The sequence below is a fragment of the Monodelphis domestica genome, chromosome 3, assembly GCF_027887165.1.
Source record: "Monodelphis domestica isolate mMonDom1 chromosome 3, mMonDom1.pri, whole genome shotgun sequence".
In the NCBI taxonomy this organism is placed as follows: domain Eukaryota; kingdom Metazoa; phylum Chordata; class Mammalia; order Didelphimorphia; family Didelphidae; genus Monodelphis; species Monodelphis domestica.
The window spans coordinates 99,460,120-99,480,679 of NC_077229.1; the positions used below are offsets into that span (position 1 = coordinate 99,460,120).

Sequence of the window (20,560 nt, forward strand, 5' to 3'; positions counted from 1 at the left end):
AAAAATTATGTTAGAGACAAGAAGAAAAAGGAATGAGTACTTCTTGAGGCAAATGGGAAGATAACTTAACCACAAGAAAGGGCAGAATTACTCACCTTTTATTTTACTTCAGTTTTCTTAATAATGCTCAGTGTCCTTCAGAATGGAAGGCCAGGAAAAAAAAATGATTTGACAGTAGGATTGGAACCAAGGATATTAAGGAAATAAGAGCATTCCTAGTTGATCTTAATGAGTCATTTTGTCTTAAATCACATCTTGTAAGACTGTATATGTAATTTAATTAATAATTTCCAATTATTTTCTTTAAAAACTATGGAGAATTGATGGGTGCTATGGGAATGGAGATGGGAAAACTGATGAGAATTCTTCAATTTAATCCCAATAGAATTCTATAATGGATTATTAAATAGATAGCTCATGAAGTCCTAGGAAGTAAGAATAGACTAATTAAGGACATAATATGTCAGGCTAACTATTTCTTTTCTTTTTAGTAGAGTCATTAGAATGACCGATCAGGGAAATGCCACAACCATTACATACCTATAAGTCAATAAGATATGTACCAATGTCTTTCACAGTAGTCTTGTGATCAAGATGGAGAGCACTAAACAATAGCAAAATCAGATTAATTTAGAAGTGGATAAATGACTGGATCCAAAGAGTAATGTCAACTTCTATGCTACTTTGAACAAATCACTTTTAACTTCTCTGGGTCTATCTCCTCAAATGTAAAATAAAGGGATGAGCTAGATGAACTCTAAGATCATTGTCATATCTAAACCAATAATCCTGAAGTTTGGTCTCTAAAGAATGTAACAGGGCTCTGTCCTTCCTTCAGTTGTAGTCAACATTTTAATCAATGAAGGTATAGCTACCATGTTTATCATCTTTGTATTTTAAAGCTGAGAGAGCCATCAGGTAACAGAATTGTCATCAAAAGTTTTTAATAGGTTGAGAAAATGCAGCATATCTAATAGAATTAAATTGACTAAAGTCCTACAGAGGTTAAGAAGATCAATCACACAAGTATAGGATACGGAAAAAGATACAGTACAAAGATCATGTGAAAAAGCAAAAAGAGCTTTTAGTAAATTGAAAGCTCAGTATATATCACAGCAGATGGAAAAATTAGATTTTAGATTGTACCCCAGAACATACTCTTCCCAGCTAAACCACTCTGTGCTATGCTCAGGTCTGGGCACTATATTTTGGAAGGGCATCAACAAACTGGTGCAAAGAGAAGAGGCAGCTAGGATGGTGGTGGGAGTACCATATGAGGATCTATTCAACAAACTGGAAATGGTAAGCCTGGAAAAGAGAAGACTTGGTAAGGGACATGATGGCTATCTTCAAGAATTTGAAGGGTTGGTATTTGGAGGAGAGATTAAACATATTCTGCTTGGTTCCATAGAGCAGAACTAGGACCAATGTGTTAAAGTTACAAATATTTCAGCTGAATATTAGATAAAACTTCCAAGTCATAAGAACTGTTCAGAAATGAAGTGAGCTACTTGCAGAGGTTCACAGCCCCTGGAGGTCTTCAAGTAAAGGTTAACTAAACATCTAATATTTTTGTAGAGAATATTGCTTTAGATAAAAGACCAGATCTTTGAAATTTCTACCAAGCAATTATATGATCCAATGTATCAATTATATCCTTTCATCCATAATAGTCTGAATGTTGATTAACATGAATAAACATTGAGTTTATACTAATTTTTTAACAGCACCTCCCATTTGCGTAGTTTTGACTGCAAGCCCATTTAGTACTCTTTCTACTATTCTATACTGCCTTTCAATCAATAAAGCAATAAAATACACAGGGGTAAGTAAAATGGCAAAAATCTAGAAGTCAGGAAAGATGCATAAGGAATTAAAAACCATTCTGTCCTATATAAAAAGTTGTGAATTTGATAAATACTTGGTTTGGTCAGGAGTACCCTTAGACATTGTTAACAGACCTGTAAAGTGCTCAAAACAAGTTAAGACAAAAAAGAAAAGAAATAAAAATGTTTATGGAAGCTAAATCACAAACAGGTTACACACACAAAAATTGATGCCAAAATGCTTATGAGGTTTAGGCGAATTGATTATTAAGCAAATTGGCATTAGGCTAATTGATATTAGGCAAAATGGCCTCAGGTACAAAGATCAGATAGGCTGAGGTAAGACTAGGGAGGAAACATATGAGAAGTGAAAGAGAACATGGTTTTAGGCAAATTAATTTTTAGGCTAATTGGCTTTAGGCAAATTGGTCTGCTTCCTTAACAACCCAGTATGCTGGCTGGTGGGAAAAGAAGAGGGAGCATTTGAGGAGAAAAAAAGGAAACAACCTAAATATCTCCTACTTACAGACTCCATTTTCCTATCTTTCTAGTCCTTCAAATGCCTTATGGAATGAAAGAAGAATTCTTGGAGTTAAGGATATAAAGAAAGACACTGAATTTCCTTTCTCTTCTTTTTTTGAATGTCTTCTGGTGGCTGAGAGAAGCCCTTGGCCTATGATGATAAAAGAGGCTCACAAAAGTGCTGACCTGTGGAAGGGTCATCTGATACAAAGTTAAGTAACTGTGACATGTGTTGTCACTACTATTAATACCTTCACATACAACTGAACTTCATCTTATACAACAGAATAACAAACAAACAGAAATTTTAAACAGAATAAACTGTGGTCATTATGATGTTATTGAAAAGTTTCAAATCTTTTTCCTTGGGGCTGCCTACAAGGATAAAAGGTAAAGAACAATTAGTTTAGGAGGAAAGCTACCTAATTGAAGCTTAGAAATTGGTTAACAAATGTCCTCTAAAATATTGTGTTTAGTTAGATATAGGATTTCCCTAAAGTCACCTAATTTACCTTAGTTAATAAAGGCTTTCCAAAATATAAAACAATATTGAGATTCATGCTGAAAAATGTGAGAATTGGACCAGAAGGCTGCCCTTTGAAAGTCAGGAATTTTCATGAACATGAAGCCTATATAGTTCAAATTCATGTGTCAGTCAGCACCATACAATCATTCAGTTGCAGAAAACATTAATCACATATGTAGTGTTTGAAGAGGTAAAAATATCCTCTTACAAGGAAGGGCCACCGTTAGCAGGATGTGAATCCTCTAAGGTCAGTTCATGTGGTAGCCACTATACTACCATGTAGTTGCAGCATACTTAAATCACATGGGTGGCATTTTGAGAAGCAAAAGAACTTTCCTTCTAAATGTTTAATTTGCAAAATGAAGGCTATTACTAAAATTACATGGGATTTTCTTCTCCAGAATAACTCTCTTGATGGTGAATAAGACTGAAGTGCTGGATAAAAACTTGATCGCAATCATTTCTATGGTAAAGCTTCTATCGTTCTTTTACAACATATGGTTTGTTGCCAATGTGACTTTAATGCTGAATAATGGAAGCATGTGTCCTGAAGGTTCTCCCACAAAGGTGTCTTCCTTCACAAGGTATCTCCAGAGTGAATTCTCTGGTGTCTAATGAGGTAAGACTTCAAAATAAAAGTTTTCTCACATTTTATGCATTCATAAGGTTTCTCTCCAGAGTGGATTCTCTGATGTTGAATGAGATTTGAAGATGCACTAAAGGTTTTTCCACATTGATTACACTCATAGGGCTTTTCTCCAGTGTGAATTCTCTGATGTGTAATGAGGCTTGAACTCTGGCTGAAAGCTTTCCCACATTCATTACACACATAAGGTTTTTCTCCAGTATGAATTCTTTGATGGTGAATAAGGGATGTTCGGTCACTACAGGCTTTTCCACATTCATTACATTGATATGGTTTCTCTCCAGTGTGAATTCTCTGGTGTCTAAAAAGGCATGATTTCAGAATGAAGGCTTTTCCACATTCATTACACTCATAGGGTTTTTCCCCTGTGTGAATTTTCTGATGTTTAATGAGGATTGAACTCTGGCTGAAGCATTTTCCACATTCATTACACAGATAAGGTTTCTCTCCAGTGTGGATTCTCTGATGGTGAATAAGGGATGTTCGGTCACTACAGGCTTTTCCACATTCATTACATTGGTAGGGTTTCTCGCCAGTGTGAAATCGCTTATGCTGGATTAGGTTTCCTTCTTGGCTGAAGGCTTTTCCACATTCAGTACACTCATAGGGTTTCTCACCAGTGTGAAGTCTTTGATGAAGAATAAAAGCAGTGCTCCGAGTGAAGGCTTTCCCACATTCAGTACATTCAAATGGCTTCTCACCTGTGTGAAGTCTCTGATGTCGAATAAGGTTCCCCTTCAAGCTGAAGGCACTTCCACATTCATTACACTCAAATGGTCTCTCTCCAGTGTGAAGTCTCTGATGTCGAATAAGGTTTCCTTTCAAGCTAAAGGCTTTCCCACATTCTGTACACTGATAGGGTTTCTCTAAAGTGGGGATTTTGTGGTTTTGAATAAAGGATAACTGTGTGTTAAAGGTATTTTCACAGTCATTAAATTCATAGGGTTTTTCCCCATTAAGCACTTTCTCCTTCTTGATAAGGATTGATGTCTGGTTGAAGGTTTCTTTGCTGGTATCACCCTCACTGGATTCTTCTCTGGTGTGAATTCTCTGAAGTTCAATGAGGTTTGAATTCTGAGTAAATGCTTTCCAATATACTTTAGCTTTATAGGGCTTCTCTTCTGGTTGTTCTTTCTGATATGTAATTAGTTCTGAATTTTGTTCAGATATTTGGCCCATTTCGTCACATTCCTGGGGTCTCCATTCTGGAGGAACTCTTTGATATGTTGCAGGAGGAATACTCATATTGAGATTTTCTCTGAATTCATTACATTCCTGACCTCTTTGCAATATGAGGGGCTTCTGAGGGACCACTGGTCCTGATCTGAAACCTCTCTTTTGGGAAAGTAGTGTCCTCAGGTTCCTCCCTGCAGGTGATCCCCACATTTCCTTTAACATATTCTCATTTTCGACAGCTTCTCCAAATGTGGGTCCTTGGGGAATAACTCTTCTAAGTCGCTGCAATATTAGATTCTGGCATCTCATTTCATCAGAAATTTCTTGCTTTGGAGACAATTCCTCACTCTTAGTCTGTGTTTCACAATCTGAAACATTGAAACAAAATATAAATATTTTCTTCTTTATTCTGAGACCAAGGACATTTTTTGGGGTATAACTAAGACATCATATAAATCTTCTAGAGAGACATGTTATGGGCAAATCTCAATACTAGATTCACAAAACAGAGCGAGATATATTTTAGAGATGTGTAGGTAAGACATAGTGGCTGGCCCATCCTAGATGTTTTATGAACAAGATACTCTCATCATTGTGTCTAAATATAAACACACTTATCTGGCATTCATCAGATACATATGAATTAAATTGATGATTTAGTAGTCATGAGACTAAGGTAGGGGGAAAAAATAGCTTTGGACAGGGTCAGGTCTAGAACTACAGTCAAGGCTATATGATAGCTAAAGAGGAATATGCATATCTGTGTTAGAGTAACTAATTTGAGACTATCTAAAAGGCAACTGAGGAATTAGGTTTTCACAGTTTTCGAGGCTGACAATAACCAATGACCATTCCTCCCCAACTCTCCTCAGGCAACATTTTATTAATCATCCTAACCTTCTACTCACATGAACAAACCACAGATGTCTGTCTACCTGGTAACAGAACACATCAGTTCAGAACGAGAAGACCATTAGTAAAAGATGGAAGAAATGACATCAAATTTAAATTTGCTTTTTAAAATTTCTACTCATTGCTCCTGGTTTTTCTATCTGGGGTCAAACAGAACAAGTCCAATCTCTCCTCTATACAAAAGCTCTTCAAATATGTTCCCCTTGAATCTTCTCCTCTCTACCTTAGACATTACCAGTTACTTCAAATGACCTACATATGTGGCGAACTTATGGTCTCTCATTTCATCAATTCTCTTTAATTCTCAGCATCTATACTTTCACTCCACCTAAGTTACCTTCAGGGGCAGTCACATCTTAGATCTCAGGATTTCCCCTGTCACTTCTATGAACCTGAACTCTGAAACCTTCCTCTGATAATTTTTATTGTTCCATTTCTTTCTTTATCTCTTCTAAAACCTATTCTTTGTGTTCAATGTGACTTGAGGCCTCTTAAGCTCTTCCTTTTCTACCAGTTCATCACCTCATCTCTGGCTTTACTTCCTTCATTCTCAGACTTGACCCTATAAGTTAACCTGTTCCACTATGCATTCTCATCCACCTTTAATATTTCTGTCCAACCATTTATGTTGTATTAATCCTGTACTCTGAGCCACCTCCATCAGTTGCTTTTACTACTGAACTGTTTAATGCTTGCTGTTGAATAATCTCATGAAACCATGCTGACTGGATTCCTTAACAGATTCATGTTATTTAATCTCAATTGCTCTTCTCTGCTGCAAGGTAATCTTTATATTTTTCCCTTACTAAATCTCTACTATGTTACCCAAAGCAGCTGTTTGAAACTTTTCCCTTTCTTAAATCTACATTGCTATCAACTGACTACCTCCTCTCAAGGGATGATTGCCTACCACTTGGCTGATAAAGATCAAGGCTATTCACAACATGAGTTCCCTTCTTTTCCCTTACTCCATCTTAACTTCACTTTCTATGTCTTAGGAAGAAATGACACTTTTCTTTGTAATAGCTAACTTTCCTCTACTTATACCTTTGATACCAATTCCTCCCATTTTCTCCAGGAGCTCACTCCAATAATCACTCCCTTACTTTTACCTTTAATTTCTCTCTGACACCTTTGCCCATAAATATTAATGAGCTCTCCCATCCTTATTTAAAAACAAAAATAAGTTCTTCACATGAATTTGCCATTCCTCTCCAGGTAATCATCTACACCCATTAGCTGCCAAACTAATAGTGTTGTCTATGTTCACTGCCTCTACTTTCACCACATGTTCATTTCTTATGCCCTCTTAATATAGCCCTTGACAACATAACAAAAATTACACTTTAAAAGTTATAGTTTTATATATGCATCCAGGTTTGAAACTCCAGGTCTATATCACCAATAGCCTGCTGAACAACTCCACATGCATAACCTAAATATAGTCTTATATTACAATCTAGTAAGCCTTCCTTTGCAACAGATTAAAAAAAAAGGTGGGAGGAGGGAAACTCAACAAAACCAATCAATATAGCAACTTTAACTGACATTATATACCAAAGGCTATGCCATATGAGATCAGCTGAAGTAACTGAGGATGTTTAACCTGAAGAAATGATTTGGGAAAGAAATGATGCTGTCTTAAGGTATTTGAAAGATTGTCTCAGGGGAGGAGGGGGAGGGAAAGGAAATAACCATTTATATAGCTTCTATTATGTGCCAAGCATTGTGCTAAGTGCTTTGACAAATATTATCTCATTTGATCCTCACAACAACCTTCTGAGGTAGGTGCTGCTATTATCTCCATTTTAAAGTTGAGGAAACTTAGGCAAACAGAAGTTAAGTGATTTGCCCAAGTTCACACAGCTAGTGAGGCTGGAGTTCAACTCAGATTTTCCTGACTCCAGGCCCAGCACTCTATCCCCTGGGCAATTAAGGGACTAATTTTTGATCCTGCATTTTATATTTTACCTGACTTTTTTATTTTATTCTGTAATCACATTTTGTGTTCTATTTAACAAACCTGGAACTCTGCTCTGTTCCTGCAAGAAGATGCTTATGTATGCTAAAGTTCAGTCTTCCCATCTCTGAAGTTTAGTCACCAGGGTTAAGCTTTCTCACAATGACCACCAGTTAATGAAAAACTCTATTCTCAATATTCTCATAAAACATTATGTCAGCAAAGTTTCCTGTAGGATTTGTCGGGTATGCTTGGGAAGCTAGAACTGCCTGACCCTGTTCCATCTTTAATAATTAACAGTATTATCTAATTCCCCAGGCCTCAGTAAGTCAGTCTTTTTCAATAACTTGAGGATACAGTTAGAATCCATAAAATTCATAAAGATATTTTTTAGAGAGAGGAGGTTGTCATCTCATCTGGGGGCTATGCACAGTTTCTTTAAGGTAATCAGCATAATCTCTCACCTCTAATGTTGACCAATGATTTTTGTTCTGTTCTTTATTCTATGCAATATAATATATCCTCAATTCAGGGTCTTTGGTTGGAGCTGTGCCATTGTCCCTTCCAACCTTTATTATCAGGTGGCATGCTACTGTTAATGATATCTTGCCCAGAGAATTGCCTCAGTTTACCCGTGTCAAATTTCACTCATGACTGCCACCTAGCTGCCTCATAGGGGAATTAGACTTTTTTGTTCATGGTCCTAGATGGAAGACCTAGGAGCAAAAAATGGAAGCTGAAGTGAGGCAAATTTAAGACTGAAGTAAAGAAATATATCTTACCCATTAGAGCTATTCAAATTTGAATGGGTTGCCTAGGGAGATAATCTGCTATGCTTCACTGCAGGGCTTCAAAGGCTGTAAGATCATTTGGTTATATCAATGGATGGGAATTCTTTGAGTATGAACTATATGCTTGCCGGAAGCAGCTAGAAAGTATGTGGATAGAATGCTGGGCCTGGAGTGGAGAAGACTTGTCTTTTTGAGTTCAAATCTGACTTAGGACATTTAATAGATGTGTGACCCTGGGCATGTCACTTAACCCCGATTGTCTCAGTTCCTTACCTGTAAAATTAGCTGGAAAAGGAAATGGCAAACCACTCCAGTACCCTTGCCCAAACTTCCCCAACCCCAAATAGTATACTGAAGAGTTAAACACAACTGAAATGACTTAACAATCACAACACATATGCTTGCTGAGATCCCTTCCAAATCTGACAATTTGATTCTGTAATGTGGATCAATGAATATAAGGCTTTATATCCAGAAGGAAAGATAGGCTTGAACAATGTGTAGCAAGTTTATTCCCTGTAGCTGCTAGCCAAAGCATCTGGGCTCAAAGTACTTAGAAAGATCCATATTTCTTCTGGGATACTCCTGACTCTAGAACAGTCACAAGGAGAAGAGGGTCAGGGAACAACTCAACAATGTTGCTAAACTTCTACCTGGGATGACATAGCAAGTAAAGGATTCCCCAAAATACAAGATATCTTATTAGTGTGAATGAGCAGGGATTGAAGGACAACCCTACTGAGGATTTTCCAGTACTTATTGTGCAGGGATTTTTGAGATATGTCTTTTTGCCAAAGCAATCTGCCATTGTATGCCCTATGAATCCAACACTACATGTACAGCACATTGGTGAGCAAACAGGAGATGTGCAGTAAATATGTGTTCAATGACGAGTAAGAGAAATGTTCTCACTCACCTAAGCAGTCACCTCTTAGGACTTTTTTCTCTTCAGCTCCTTGTGTGTCCAGGATCCATGGCTCTTCCCCTCGTTCTAGCTGAGATATCACATCAGGCTTTGTCACTTGGAATCCTGCTCATGGGGAAGGAAATTGGATCTAGTGGATTGTTCTGCATACAGAGACCTTTCCCAAATTCATTCTCCGTCTCTAGATATAGAGAGGCAAGTTAAGAAGTCAAAGCAGTTTACATTGAGACTATAACAAGAAGGATCTGAGCACCATTGGGAAATGTCTTAATCATCTGTCCTTCTGCGAATTCATGGAGTATAAGTACACTGCTGATGTGAGGACAAAGGAACAACTAGCTTATGGGTCCTGCCCACACTAGTTGGGCAAGAAATTTACACCTTTAGTCATGTCAGCATCAGACTCTGGTAAAAGTGCTGGGTATAGGGCAGGGTAGGGTTTCTAATAAGAAGTTCAGAGGATGGAGAAAGTGTAGATTAAGAAAGTTATTCATCAGGCATGCTCCTTGGTACCAGGAACAGAAATACTATGTTTCTTGGCCTAGATTAGAAATTCTGATTCATAAACCAAAACTCAAGTAATTCTTCAGACTCAATCTTGATTTGTAAAAAAGCCATATCTGAGTCCTAGAAAAGTCTTACCCAGTGAAACAATGTTGCCATAATTCTCCAGCATCACATCCCTGTAGAGACTCCTCTGATCCGGGCCCAGAAGATGCCACTCCTCCTGGGTGAGATTCACAGCTACATCCACAAATGTTACGAGGGCCTGAAATAAGAGATTCCAGCTGCAGCCTCAGGGATGGTTCCATCTGATTTAGCACTGAGAGTGGAGGAACCTTAGGCTAGGGGAATATTTGATGGCATAAAGGCTCTGCCAGTGTGTATGTGATTGTGAACATGTGATGAGAAAGGACTACTGAAATAGTCAAGCAGACAGTGATGAGGTTTATTGCTTTTGCATGCATGTTGATTAAAGGCACTGGTACATATATATGTATATAAGCATATACATATCTACACACGTTAATTATAGAAAGGTGAAATGATGTGCAGACAAATTTCTTTGGATGTATATTAATTATAAGGAAGTGTATGTGAAACTGAGTAAAAGCATGTTTTCGCTTAGATTGGGGCTGAGATGCAGCAGTGATGGGCAGCTGGCGGGAGAGCTCACCTTTGGCTCAACGTTCATGAACCTGGATGCCATCATCTGACCTCAGCTCTCCTCTGGCTGTTCAGCAGGAACTAACACTGGAGGAAGAAAAAGGAGCCTAATAGAGAGGAGTCCTGTTCAACAATTCCCCAGGCCTCCCATTAAGAGTTATAGGGCAATCTTTAGGACTTAACTGTTGTCAGTTTTAACTATGCATTCAAACTGTGATAGAATTATATATATGCCTATTGTGGGTCTGGCTAATTGTGAGCACTCTGAATTGTGTCTAAGATTCAGAGATAAAAGAACACATAAAGAATGTTTGGGGGAAAAGTGAATATACTAGTTTGGTGAGAATGAAAAGTTCAAGTTCATCTTGGGCTTTTCTACATGGTAGGCCTTTAATAAATACTTATTTGATTTCTTGCATCCATATCATCTCTCTGCCACTACCCTGGTATAGTCCTTCATTATCACTTGCCCAGACTATTATAATGATTTACTAACAGGTTCTTCTATGTTCAATCTTTTTTAATCCTGTCAGAATAATCTTTCTTACATGTGCAGAGTTAAACATATTACTCCTCTGTTAAAAAATCTTCAGTGCTTCCCTACTGCTTGCCAAATAAAGTTCAAATTCCTTTGCTTGGCTAAACCATACAAAATCTGATGCCACTCTACCTTTCTAGCATTCTTATGTTTATACTGTTTCATACATCTTATGGTCTTATCAAACCAGAGTGCTCTCTGCTCAACCTAAATACATACTGCCTTCTCCTGACTTTATATCTCTCTGCTCGTAGGGTCCTGAATGTCACTTATTGGCTGCTGAATTTCTACTCAGCCTAGAAAGCCCAAGTCAAATGCCTAAGCTGTCTTTTAACCTACAGTAAGTAAAGAGGTTCCTTCTCAGCTGTCACCAGTTACCTTGTTCCAATGCCTTTGTCATGGAACATATTAAGGGCATTGATAACATATAGTTTACCAGCTTTGTGGGCAGAAACTTTGCATTTCATAGTCAGGTGGGAAGGGAGGACCGCCAGAATCATTGAATCCAACCTAGAGAGAAACATGATTTCTTTCTACAATATACTCAATTATAGATTGACCTGGAGGGAAAGAGAACCAATTGTCTCCAAAAGTTCCTAAAGTCAATTGTGGAAGTTAGCATTTCAGTGGTTTTATTTTTAGCTTCAATGATATTTACTCTTATCCTTGTTATTTCTCTTTCAGGTTTCCCTTGATGTGTTCTTTTGCTGCTAGTTTTTTAAATACAGATTTCAATTCTGTGTTATTTTCCCCAGTCTCTTATTGATATAATCAACCAATAAGCATTTATTAAGTGTTTTACATGTTTTGGGAACAATGCTGGGTTGAGGATACAAAGAAAAAAAAATATGGTCTCTGCTATTAGCAGTTCACATTCTAACCAGAAAAATGTGTGAAAAACTATGAACATACTAAATATACAGGATGTAAATAGAAAGTAATCTCAGAAGGAAGGCACTAGTAAGTGGGGCATGTGGGTGTAAAGAACTTGGGAAAAGCCTTTTGCATAAGGTGGGATTTGAGCAGAATCTTGAAGGAAGACAGAAGCTGGCAGGTAGAGGTAAGGAGGGAGAATATTTCAAGCATGAAGCTAGACATGGAATTTCATGTGTGAAGGATAGCTGAATTGGCCAGAGTAACCCTCTTCCAAACATCCCTAATATTTTCTAGTGCACCACCATATGATGCCCCAGACTCAAGACCTAGGTGTCATCTCCAATCCTAACTATCTCTTATCCCTGCTTCCCATATCTAAGCTGTTGCCAAGGCCTGTCAATTTTGCTTTTGCAACATCTCTTGAATATGTCTTCTCTTCTGACATTGCCATCTCTAGTACAGGACCTCATCACGTTATAGCTGACCTACTGCAATAGCTTGCTGTGGGTCTGATTGCCTCAAGTCTCTCCCCTCTCCAATTCATCCTCTATTTAGCCATTGAAGTGATTTTCCTAAAGTGTAGGTCTGACTATGTCAATAAACTCCAGTGGCTCCCTAGCATCTAAAAGGATCCTCTTGACAAAAACTTTTGTTTGGTGATCAAAGTCCTTCATAACATAGGTTCCAACCCTACCTCACTCTTTCCATTTTTCTTATACCTTATATACTTTCTCCCTACCCATACTCTTCAATCCAGTGACATTGGTTTCCTGGTTGTTCCTCAAACAAGACTCCAGGAATTTTCACAGGCTAACTCCCATGCCTAGAACCATCTTCCTCCTCATCTTTACCTCCTGGCTTTCTTCAAATTCCAAAAATCTCTTCTATAGGGATACAGATATTCTCAAATCCTCTTAATTCTAAGGCCTTTCCTCTACTGATTGTATCCTATTTATCCTGAATACAGTTTGTTTGTACCTTATTGTTTGCATACTCCTTCCCCATTAGATGGTGAACTTCTCAAGAGTAGGGGCTATCTTTTGTCATTTTTGTATCCCAACACTTAAGCATAGCACCTAGCACATATAAATGTTTACTGATTGGCTAAATTGTAGTTTGTGGAAGTAAGTCAAGTGGAAAATAGGAAGGGGTCAGGTTGTAAAGGGCTTTAAGTGCCAGATGATTTTGTTTTATTTAATATTTTATTTTCCTGATTTCATGAAATGACAATTTTCTACATACATTTCACAAAATTATAAGATCCAAATTAACTCCCTTCCTCCCCTCCCCCATCTCTGAGATGGGTTATACATGTATGATCAAGCAAAACATATTTCCGTTTGGCCATTGTTGTAAGAGAATATTCAGATAAAACCAAAACCTTCAAAGAAAAACACAAACTAAAGTAAAAAATAGTATGCTTTCATCTGAATCCTAATGCTAATAGTTCTTTCTCTGAAGGTGGATAGCATTCTTTGTCATAAGTCCTTCAGAATTGTCCTGGATCATTGTAGTGTTGAGAATTGCTAAGTCTTTCACAGTTGATCATTGTACAATGTTACTGTGTATAATGGTCACCTGGTTCTGCTTATTTCACGCTGCATTAGTTTATGTAGGACTTTCCATTTTTTTGTTGAAATCACTCTGCTCATCATTTCTTATAGTGCAAAAATATTTCATCACAATCACATATCACAATTTGTTCAGCCATTCTCCACTTGATGGACAACCCCTTAATTTCTAATTCTTCCCACCACAAAAAAGAACTGCTATAAATATTTTTGAACAAATATGTTCTTCCCCTCCTTTTTATCTTTTTGGGATACAGGCCTATTAGTGGCATTATTGGATCAAAGGATATGGACAGTTTTATAGCCCTTTGGACATAGTTACAAATTGCCCTCCAGAATGGCTGGATCAGGTCCCAACCCCACCAATATACATATATCCCAATTTTGCCACATCCCATCTAACATTTGTAATTTTCCTTTACTGTCATATTTGCCAGTTGATACTTCAGAGTTGTTTTAATTTGCAGCTTTGTAATCAATAGTGATTTAAAATATTTTTTTATATTTTGATTTCTTCACCTGAAAACTGCTTATTCATAATCTCTTTTTGTCAATTGGGGAATGACTTGCATTCTTATAAATTTGACTCAGTTCTCTAATATATTTGAGAAATGAGGCCTTTATAGATGATTTTATATTTCTCCTAGAAGTAAAAGGGAGCCACTGGAGTTTTATTAAATTGGGGTAGGACATTTGTGACCTCAGGCCAGAACATTAGGAAAATCATAATGGCAGCTCAGTGAAAGACAAATTAGATTGGAAAGAGACCATTCAGAAAGCATTTGCCATAGTCCAAGTGAAAGTGAAAGGTGGAGAGACTCCAAGCTAGGGAGGTGGCTCTATGAGTGGAGAGGAGATATGTGTGAGAAATGACAAAATTTGGCAACAGACTGGGTTGGGTAAGTGTAAATGAGGAGTTAAGGAAAGCACCAGGTTAGTGAATTTGGGTGACTAGAAGGATGGTAACACCATCATCAGAAATAGGAAAGTTGGAAAGAGGAGAAGTTTTTGGGGAACGATACTATGCATTATTTTGGATGTACTGAGTGTGAGACACCTATGGGACATTTCAGATGCCCAAAAGGTAGATGGTGAATGAGGAAAGGAGTTCAGGAGAGAGATTAGGGTTGGAATTAGGAATCTTTTGTATTGGGGTAATAATTGAACCTTTGGTAGTTAATGAAATCACTAAGCATGAGAGTATAAGGAAACAAAGAAAAGGGTCCAGGACAGAGGTTTGAAGGACAACCAAAATTAGTGGGCATAACCTGGATCCAGATCTAGTTAGAAAAAAAAAAAAAGGGAGTGACTGGTTAGACAGACAGAAATCTATTTAACATTATAGGATTTCATTATTAAGAATTTGTGACTGTGTACTACTTTGGCTGCATCCCATAAATTTTGAAGTTAGAATCTGTATTATCATTTGATAATGATCTGAGATAATCTACTAATGCTATATTTTTGATAACATACTATTTCTTTAATTGCCTATTTCATTATTTAATACATTTTTCAACTTCCATGTGGGCCTACATCTTTTATTCATCGTATTTTTTATTTCCTACTAGCCTGATTGTCTAAAATCTGTGATTTTTATAATTACCTGTTTTCCTGTATGGATCAGTAAATAATCAATTTCTGGCTGATTTGCTCATACATTGGAAAATATTCCATTGTTTTTTTCCTTTTAATTTCCTTCAATTATAAATAACCTAGAGCAGTGAATAAAGTACTAGACCTGGAGTTCAACTTTTAGTTACATGACACTAGGGGCAAGGTAGATAAGCCTCAGAGTAGGAGTTCTTACATGACAATTTATTGAGGAAATCACAGATCCATTGATTTGTTTACATCAAACCATTAACTCATAATAAAGTTTGCAGTACCTTAAAGTCCACAGATCTTCTCTAGTCAAATTATTATTTAGTCACACTTACCTTTTATTTGTGAAAGAAGTTTTTAAATGTTAAGTATAAGACTTTATGCTTATCTTGATTAAATTTCATCTAAGATCCAAGCCAACTATCTAGCATTTTCAGATATTTTTGGATCCGTACTATCATTCAATGTGTTAATTAAATCTCCAAATTTTGTTTCACTTGCAAATCCGAGAAGTAGTGCTATTTATGCTTTTATTCAAGTCACTGATGAAAATGTCAAATAGTAGGGGCCTATACAAAGGATATGGTGAGATGAAGAAATTAAAAATATCTATAGTCATATGAAAAATGCTCTAAATTGCTACTGATTGGAGAACTACAAACTAAAACAAACCTCATACCTATCAGATTGGCTAAAATGACAAAAAAAAGGAAAATGATAAACACTGATGGAAATGTTGGAAAATTTGGATACTAATACACTCTTGCTGGAGTTATGAATTGATTCAATCACTCCAGACAGCAATTTCTACCCTTGCCCAAAAGGCTATAAAAACTGTGCATACCCTTTGATCTAGCAACATCACTACTAGATATGTATTCCAAAGAGATCAAAGAAAGGGGACCTATGTGTACTCTAACTGCAAGGGACCCATGATGAAAAATCATGGATCATATAAGGAATTGAGGATAAAGGGATACTATTTTTCAGTTTATTTCCTTCATGAGTTTCTTCTTGTATGTACAATGTGTTTTCTTTCACAACATGAAGAAAATAGAAACAGGTATTCCATGATAGCATATGTATAAACTACATCAGATTACTTACTATCTTGGGAAGTGTGGAAGTGGAAGGGATTATGGATTATGGATATGGATTGTAAAATGTCAGAAAACAAATGTTAAAAACTGTTTCTATGTGTAATTGGGAATAAAGAAAAAAAAAGATGATAATGAACAACTATTAATGACTACTTTAGGATTTCAATAGTCAGTTAGATCTAAATTCATCTAACTGTTATCCAGTGAAATTTCTCTATTTTTTCCACAAAATAGCTCCAAACCTTTGGTCAAGTAAACTACGGTAAAACTATCTCTCTTCTTGAATACTTCCTTCCTGTGGTCTTGGGAACCACCATCCTCCAAGTGATCCATTCTCTCAAACTATGTGTCCTCCTTGACTTCCCACTTTCTCGCCACCCATATCCAATCTGTTGCCAAGGCCTATAAATCTTACTTTTACAACATCTCTTGAATATATCTCCTTCTCTCCTTTGATGCTGCTTCTATTTTATGGCAGGCCCTTATCATCTCATACCTGGACCTCTGCATTAGCTTGCTGCTGGATCTGCCTGCCCCCAATCACTCCTTACTCTAGTCCATCCTTCATTTTGCTGTCAAAGTGATCTCTCTACAGAGTAGATATGACCATTAGACAACTCAATAAATGCCAGTGGTTCTTTATTACCTCTAGGATTAAATATAAAACTCTGTTTGTTGTTTAAAGATCTTCATAACCTTGTTCCTTTTCTAGTTGTTTTTACAACTGACTCCCCTCCACATACTCTGTGCTCTAAGTACACTGACCTTCTTGCTGTTGTTCCCATAAGACAGTCCATATCCTAACTCTGCCATTTAAGTGCTTGGCTCTATGCTTAAAATGTTCTCCTCACCTTTGCCTTCTGGTAAAGTCAAATCTCAGCTAAAACCTCATCTGCAATAAGCCTTTCTCAGTCACCCTTAATATTCATGTCTCTCCTCAAAGGTTATCTCTTGTTTATCTATATCCATCTTGCTTGTACATAGCTGTTGCATGTGTCTCCTCTTTTATAGCGAGTTCTTGACTGATGAGCTTTTTACTTCCAGTTCTTAGCATAGTGCCTGGCAAATAGTATGCCTGCTGACTTGATCTGAATCTTCCCCTGATCTACCAGTCTCTGTGAGAAAAAGAAATGAGATTTGCTATTCTTGATGGAAGATGCTTTCTTTACTTGATATTTACTAACCATCCTTGTTAATAACTCATTTCAGAATTTTGTCAAAAAATGGAAAGGATGCTTGTGGGCATATAGTTTGCAGATTCTTTATACTTCAAATTAAATACATTCTTACCTATCTAGAGTAAACTTTAGATATCCATATTCACAAAGCAATTAAATTTACATTCAGGTGAGACAACTGCCAAAATAGGAGTTACAGTATCAGAGATTAGACAGAAATTGGTACCTTTAGAAAATATGACATAAAGGAAGAAAATGGAACAAGATAAGAATTCTGAAGTCAACTCCACAGAGAGGGGAAAAAAATAAAAAGGACCCTAGTTCAGTTAAGGCAGAGAAGGAAAAATACAATAAGGAAGTAGTTAAACACTCAGAAAATTTGTTCTCACAAGAGTCAAACCCTTAATTTTCAATTTCTTGGTGCTGAAATAATCTAAGTAATTCTAAAAGGATACCAAATGCTTTTTATTTAATTTTAAGAGAGACCAGTCAACAAAGTATAGTAAGTCTGTGTTCATTGAATGAATACAAGTTTTCTTTCACTCACCTGGCTGTCACCTTCTCATGTTCTCTCCCTTCAGCTTGCTTCATGTCCACATGTCCAGGACCCACACACTCACAATTCTTCTCTTTACTATTGTTGGAAGTTCACATCAGGTTTGAAAACTGAAAGTCCTGCTTGTGGGAAACAGAATGGGATGTGGTAGCTTGCTCTGGGTATCCAGAGCTGTTCAGAGATCAGTCCTAACCCCTTGTTGTCAGGGGACAGAAAGGATGAGAACAGTGTTAGGAAAGCTGATGGAAGTCTGGAGTATTCTTTGTTTGAGGCCTCAGGATTATAATCGTCAATAACCTTTTCTCCTTTAAAGCCCATGCCATCTGATTACACTGTTTTCTCCATTCCTGTTGCTGTCATCTACAGTAGAAGTGTCAAATTCGGGCTTACTGCCAAGGCCCTGACCAGGTTAAAATGTTGTGAGAGATGTTTAACAAAATAAAAATACAGTACAACACAGATGTTAATTTGTGGTTTTCTAAGTCAATATGTGGCCAGCAGGGATTCCTTTTATTTGAATTTGATATCACTGCTCTATACTCATTTTAGCTACTCTTTCAACTTTCTTATTGATTTTAGTAATTGGATTATAATATTCCTCTCTATTCTTTCCCTAGTTATTATCCTTGGAAACTTCAATATTCATGTTAACAACTCCTCTGACACCATAAATACACAATTCCATTACCTTCTTAACTCCCCACTCTTCCTTTTTGTGGCCACACACTTGCATGATCACAACCTAGAGAGATACCTGAAAACTTTACCTCTAACATCTTGGACTTTGAAATTCTATTCTCAGGCCATAAACTCTTATTCTTCCATATCTCCCTCTACCTTACTCGGGATAATACTTTACTTTAGTCTCAGTCCCACTGTGATATTTTTTCCTTACCCTCTCTTTATCTCTCTCACTCCAGATTCCATATCCTGTTTTGCCTCCAGTCTCCTAACAATGAGTCACTAACCACTATCCTAGAATTCTTCACCCTAAATGAGCCTCCACAATTTTGAACCTAATCTTCAATTCTAGGCAATTCCCATCAGTTGATTTCATCTATTCATTCAACAAGCATTTATTAAGAGTTTACTATGCTATGTGCACTAGTTACTGGCACTCTAAATAGGTGCAGATTTCTTTGTTCTTGGAGTGCCAAAGATTGTTGGAGGAAGTTACAAAATTCTCCTGATTCACCTTCTATAAATTTATAGGTCATAATCTCAGTTGAGGTTTCATTGCTTTTCTGTAATCCTCCTATCTGAAATCGTTTCCTTTCTCAAGTACCCCAAACAGAATCTCAGCCCCTAGCTAGACAAATCACGGCCTCCAACTTCACATAAACTCTCTCCTTCTGCTTCTCGTTATCATCTGCCTTTCTTCCTCCTGTCTACGACGAAGAGATGTCACTATTTCTGACTAGAGCAAACCCATCTACCTGTGCCAATGACCCATGCCTTCTCATCTCCTCCACGCAACCATGTCTTGCCTCTTAGACACCTTTACGGACTACATCAAGATGTATTGAAAGGAGAGCACTTTGCCAATGATAAAGCTGGGTAGGGGTTCCTATGAGGACAAGGTAAAGGCCAGACTCGAGAACTGACATCTGGTATACAAGGCCCTCCGATATGGGGCCAACCTCCCGGTTCGGCAACATCCCTTCACTAGGATAAGAGGAAGAGTGCTCACCTCTGACTTCATGCCTGGAGAAGAGGAGCGGACCCGGGGGGTGCGGGTGGTGGGACTGGGACTCACCCTCTGCTCCGAAGCCCTGCAGACAGGGGACAAGGAGAAGCCGGCCACTAAACGAACTCGTAGAGTCCGGGTCCGGAAACCCCTCCCCATCTGAGAAGTCGGACTCCCAGAACCGGAAGTCGCTCTCCTCACTCCCACTCCCCAAACTGAGATCCGCCCTATCCAAGGCCAGGGCCGCTCTAGGCCGCGTAGAGGACCAGCGAGCTCTTAGAAGTCCCTCAGCGTTTCCTTCCGGCTGTTGGAACAAAAACGGCTCCTTGCCCAGTCCCGCCCCTCCTCCGTCCCCGCCCCCTTCCAGTGACAGGACGCGGAGCCGAGAGGGTGAGCCTGCGGCCACTGCGCTGACCGTGACCAGGGAGAGGTCCCCGCCCCCTGCCCGTCACCTCCAGCTCGCATCTCTGGGCTCCCGCCTCGTGGCAGCTCGTGATCGAGATTCGGAAGGTGAGTTCTCCAGGCCACAGGGTCCCTTGCACCCGCTGCGTCCCCTCCCCCCCACCTATACAGGGTCCCCGCCCCCTCCTACTCCCCTTCTTCCACGGGGGCCCCGCCCCCTCCCCTCTTTCATTGGGTCCCCGCCCCCTTCCTTCTCCCTCCTCCTCCCTCCGGGTCCCTGTTCCTCCCCTCCTCGGTTGGGTTTCTCGCCCTCTTCCAACCCTTTCTTTTTTCTTTTCTCCCAGTCACAGGGTCCCCACCCCCTAAATTCCACCTGCAGGGTCTTCTCCTTCTAGTCCCCCTTTCGCATGACATAGTTATTACTTGAAGGGGAATTAAAAGCAATAGTGCCCCCTCTGACACCTAAGTCGCCTCTCCAATGTATTCAAATGCCCCCCTCCCTACCGCTTACCCCAACAATAAACTATTATGGATGGGTAACCGTTTTATTTTTAATAACTGGATATAGTCAGAAGACTGTCATAATACACAGCATC

General features: G+C 38.3%; 2 protein-coding genes across 6 annotated transcripts in view; one reads left to right on the top strand and one right to left on the bottom strand.

Moving 5' to 3' along the window:
* Positions 1-829: 829 nt before the first annotated feature.
* On the bottom strand, positions 830-20,147 carry LOC100616760 (zinc finger protein 501-like). Of its 3 annotated transcripts, XM_007488636.3 has the most exons (7): positions 20,015-20,147; positions 19,566-19,647; positions 17,867-17,994; positions 10,462-10,538; positions 9,927-10,053; positions 9,276-9,389; positions 830-5,064 (listed from the first exon to the last, which is right to left on the bottom strand). In XM_007488636.3, exons 4-7 carry the CDS (start codon positions 10,495-10,497, stop codon positions 3,452-3,454), a joined length of 1,890 nt encoding a protein of 629 aa, XP_007488698.1. In that variant the 5' UTR covers positions 10,498-10,538; positions 17,867-17,994; positions 19,566-19,647; positions 20,015-20,147; the 3' UTR covers positions 830-3,451. The 3 variants fall into 3 exon arrangements, with proteins under 3 accessions (XP_007488698.1, XP_007488699.1, XP_056678785.1); XM_007488637.3 differs by lacking the exon at positions 20,015-20,147 and having other exon boundaries at positions 19,632-19,759; XM_056822807.1 differs by lacking the exons at positions 10,462-10,538; positions 17,867-17,994; positions 19,566-19,647; positions 20,015-20,147 and having other exon boundaries at positions 9,276-9,465.
* Positions 19,910-20,560, top strand: part of LOC100616802 (zinc finger protein 883-like) — a 41,897-nt gene continuing 41,246 nt past the window's right edge. For 2 of the 3 annotated variants that reach the window (XM_056822805.1, XM_007488632.3), the window contains exon 1: positions 19,935-20,072. The gene's annotated coding sequence lies outside the window, so the exon portion shown is untranslated. Of the gene's footprint in view, positions 20,073-20,560 lie in introns of all 3 variants that reach the window. The other variant, XM_007488631.3, reaches the window with a different exon arrangement.

Excerpts from the sequence above, each read along its gene's own strand:
- LOC100616760 (XM_007488636.3), bottom strand. The coding sequence starts at position 10,497 with ATGATGGCATCCAGGTTCATGAACGTTGAGCCAAAG. Across the intron at positions 9,390-9,926 it reads TGGCAACATTGTTTCACTGG|GATTCCAAGTGACAAAGCCT; the intron begins GTAAGACTTTTC and ends CCCCATGAGCAG. Across the intron at positions 5,065-9,275 it reads CCTAAGAGGTGACTGCTTAG|ATTGTGAAACACAGACTAAG; the intron begins GTGAGTGAGAAC and ends TCAATGTTTCAG.